Here is a 3,860-nt window from a genome sequence, read left to right on the forward strand (position 1 = left end):
CATAATGTAAAGAAAACTTGTTCTTTTTGTTATTTGCTGCTTTTTGACATTGCAATAACGGCATTCTTTTACTTGACACCATGCATCTAGATTTTATTAACTTTTATTGCGTATTTTTTTTTAAATTTTAATATTTTTTTTAAAAATATTTTTTTATTAAAAGTAGAACATATTACACATTTCTGAATCAAGAATATTAATATCTTCCAAATTATGAAAAAATATGGGTGGCAATTTAAAATAAGAAAGTTAAATATCGCCCAAAAGATACTAAGACATTTTGGAAAATTCTAAAATCATTAGTTTATAGTAAATTAAAAACCATTTAATTTTTTTTTAATTTTTAAATCGGTTTATACATAAAAATTCTACAACGCCTGCCGTTTTTTAAAAATCACCCTGTATAAAATTTATGTTATAATTTATTATAAAAGAACAAAAACGCGGAAGTAATTACTATTTATTGGTTTGGCCTTTTCTAACAATAAAATATTTTATTGTTATTACTCATAGATAAAAACTACACGGGTTAAAAAACTTATTTTATTATAAAAAGTTTACATTAAATACTTATTGCTCATAAAGTGTCAAATAAATGACTTCATTTCAACTTCTCTTTCTTGATGCGATGAAGTAAACATGAAAATCCGAAGTGTAGTTAAAATCATGCCAATCACCTAAAAACAGTAAAATTATCAGCTAATTCCCTAAACACCAGTCAGTTTTATTTTTAGTTCGATTGTGTGGTTTTGCTTTAAGTAATATACAGGTGTTCTAAAAATTCCGAAAAAAATTAATAAACTAAACTGTGTTAATGTTAACCGAACTTTAAAATTTGAATTTCAGTTTGTTGTTTTATTAGTTCAAAAAACTAGAACATTTATCAGATTTTTTATTTGGCAACATCGTAATAATGAAATGATGAAATCATGAACTTAAAAGATAACAACTAGGCAGAACTTTAGTCAATTTTAAACTTTCGCCAAATGGAAACCAAACAACAATTTCGAAAAATATTTAAGTCTAAAAACCAGAAAAAGAAAGAAAATGTAGAGATTTTTATAAATGAGATTAATTAATTTATAGATTTATTAATGCGCAGTTGGAAAGTTTAACTTCTAAAGTCTCTGATAAGTAAACTAAAAATTTTTATACACGGTGATTAAAAAAAGAATGAATGGATGTATTTCTTTTCATTTAAACCATCTCAGAAATCAAAGCAAAATTAATTTAAACCCATACCTTGTCACAATATGAATTTTTTTATGGAAAAACTTGGCTTTGCTGCTAACCTTTCTAATAAAATTTTACATTCGGCAGTCTCCGTAACTAAGCAACTAATTCTAAGAACTTTACAATGTTGCAACATTGAAAATTTTTCTGCATAGCCAAGAAAAGGTACTTTTAAAAGTTTAAGAAACTTGGTTTAAAGCACTTTTTGTCTTTTTTTATACAAAATATGATTAACTGAAGACAATGTGATGTCAAACAATGCAATTGTTATAAAAAGTTTACCCAAACAGAGTTTGATCGTTTTTAAAAGAAAGCTTTTATTTTAGTTAAAAAAGCACCAATTTCCTTTTGGTTTTCAATTTTGGGAAAGAACATACCTTTTTTTCATCACCCTGTATAAATCAGTTGATTGTTACCAACTTTAAAACACTTTAACATTTTAAAATAAACAAAATTTAACTTTTTTAGGAGAAATCATTGCTCATATTAATGATTTCTATATTTCTGTATGTTTTTTTTGCGGTAATTTTGGAACACCTGTATAATCCAATTTTTTCTATTGCAGTGACGTCGTCTAGTAATATAACACAAATGTAGAAACAACGTCACTCTAAGAGAATAAAAGTTACGCTTTTTAAAATGTAGTCAACTATGATCATAATTTACCCCTAGAACCAGTGGAACTATGTGATAGAACAGGATTATCTCGTACGTCTTAGCAGTGGCAAAATTGGAAACCGAAAAACCAGATTTAGAACTGCCCAACTTCATGTTTATATACAAGTAAATTTGGATCCCAACTTGCATACATGTCATCACTGCCAACAGGATTCGATACTAAAAAGTAATATTACAATACGAAAATTAAAAACAAAATCGATATGATTGATAACTCTCAGTGTCAATCTATGAGACATTTAAGGTTATGTTCATGATGTAAGAATCTTTCAATTGTTTTTGCAGTGTTACCAACTTATGAAACCCAATCATGCCCTTTTTATAACTTACAAGTTTAAAAAGAAGTTTTGTATCGATGCAACTTGTGATAAAGCCGGATATTCCTGTGGCCAAAATCAAAAAACCATTCACTGTTACAAGAATTTCGGTTATGATGTGGGTTCCTTTTTGAAAACTTAGAAACGGTAGTGCATTGATTAGGAAACTAACGAATAAAAGAGGTGAGCTCACACACTGAAATAAAATCAATAAAGATAAAATGAGTGATCTATAATTTAAAAATGACTTACTATTTTAAATAGAGCCAAATACATAATAACGGTTGTTAATACGAAACACATCTTTTTTGACAATTGGCGGTTTTTACTATGCTGAGAGTGTGGAGATTTTATTTATTTTATACATTTTATTCATTGTGTTTTTTTTTACTTCCTCGTTATCAGTTAATTCAGAATGATAACATTTCGAAAGCAAAAATTCGGAACTTTAATAGCTTTATTGTATGTAAATATGTTGTAAAGTTTTTTTTTATTTATTATTAGACTACTGTTACTAATTCCCATATAGCTGCACTAAAAATTGCGCAGCTAACTGAAGTTTGGGAATTTAATTGGTCAAAGTTTTTATTAGTAATAGTATGACTGCCCAACAGCAAAGCCAATTACTGGGCAGGGCGAAAAGAAATAAAATAGCAAAATTTCTAAAGAAGAGAAAGATATAGAAAAAAAATAAATATGATACAATAGAATTCAAGAAACAATTAAACAACTATTTAATAAACGCAATAAATAGAATTAATTAGTCTTTCAAAAAAAAAACCGAATAAAGTTCGTCATCGGTGCCTTCCATAAACTTGAAGATATCTTCTCACAAACTTGATTTTTTTTAAGTTTTAGCCTAGGACTTTAGGTTAACAGTTTTTTTCCATTGACAATTTTGTACCAGAACCTCATTATCTTTATTATGAGCCAAGAGTTGATTAGCTCACAGAGAAATTAAGTTCTCTCTTTGCATATAAGATCCTCAACCACAAAATATTCATTTTGTTGATGGAGCTAGAAGATTTTGAAACAAAGGTTTTCACATAATTTTAGGTCTTAGTAGAACGGCGATTTGGGCTGTTCACCGAGTTTGTACGTTTTTATGTCAAAATTGTCACTAGATTCTGGATTCGGGGCCTTGTGTTAGAAAGTCACTAAAGTTAATACATCAAAGTGGACATTGCAACCTAAAAAAGTAGTATATCAATTTTTTGCTAGATCGAGTTTGCCTTCCTCTTGACATTCATTCAAAAATTATTCAAATTGGCAAGAATGTTTGTGATTATTGTATTGCCAGTGGAATAAGGTTATATGGCCCCCATAAACCTATTTAACTTCATTTAAAAGTTAGCCACCCACCATAATTTGTAGCATTGTTAAAATGATGGGGACGCTTGTAAATCAAAGGCCTGCTGTAATCCGGGGAAACAGCCAAATGTAAACTAGGTAGGTTTGGATAATTTCGCCTATTGAAAGAGGAATGACTCCACAACAATAGCGTAAGCAATATAACCTTAAGAAACTGGGAATTCTATACTACATTTGTCAGTTTGACATAACCTAATTCTAAAAAACCTTCAGCCACATGGCCAAAAAATAATTCAAACGCTGCTACTTGATATTTAAAAA

At 28.6% G+C, this 3,860-nt stretch overlaps 1 protein-coding gene across 1 annotated transcript; it reads right to left on the bottom strand.

Moving 5' to 3' along the window:
• Positions 1 to 587: 587 nt before the first annotated feature.
• Positions 588 to 2,531, bottom strand: LOC148165968 (uncharacterized). The gene is made up of 4 exons (XM_088049546.1): positions 2,481 to 2,531; positions 2,242 to 2,424; positions 1,900 to 2,070; positions 588 to 677 (listed from the first exon to the last, which is right to left on the bottom strand). Exons 1-4 carry the CDS (start codon positions 2,529 to 2,531, stop codon positions 588 to 590), a joined length of 495 nt encoding a protein of 164 aa, XP_087905672.1.
• Between the last annotated feature and the right edge of the window lie 1,329 nt (positions 2,532 to 3,860).

The sequence above is a fragment of the Gnatocerus cornutus genome, unplaced genomic scaffold (genome assembly GCF_029298725.1).
Source record: "Gnatocerus cornutus isolate USDA-ARS CGAHR unplaced genomic scaffold, icGnaCorn1.1 ctg00000063.1, whole genome shotgun sequence".
In the NCBI taxonomy this organism is placed as follows: Eukaryota; Metazoa; Arthropoda; class Insecta; order Coleoptera; family Tenebrionidae; genus Gnatocerus; species Gnatocerus cornutus.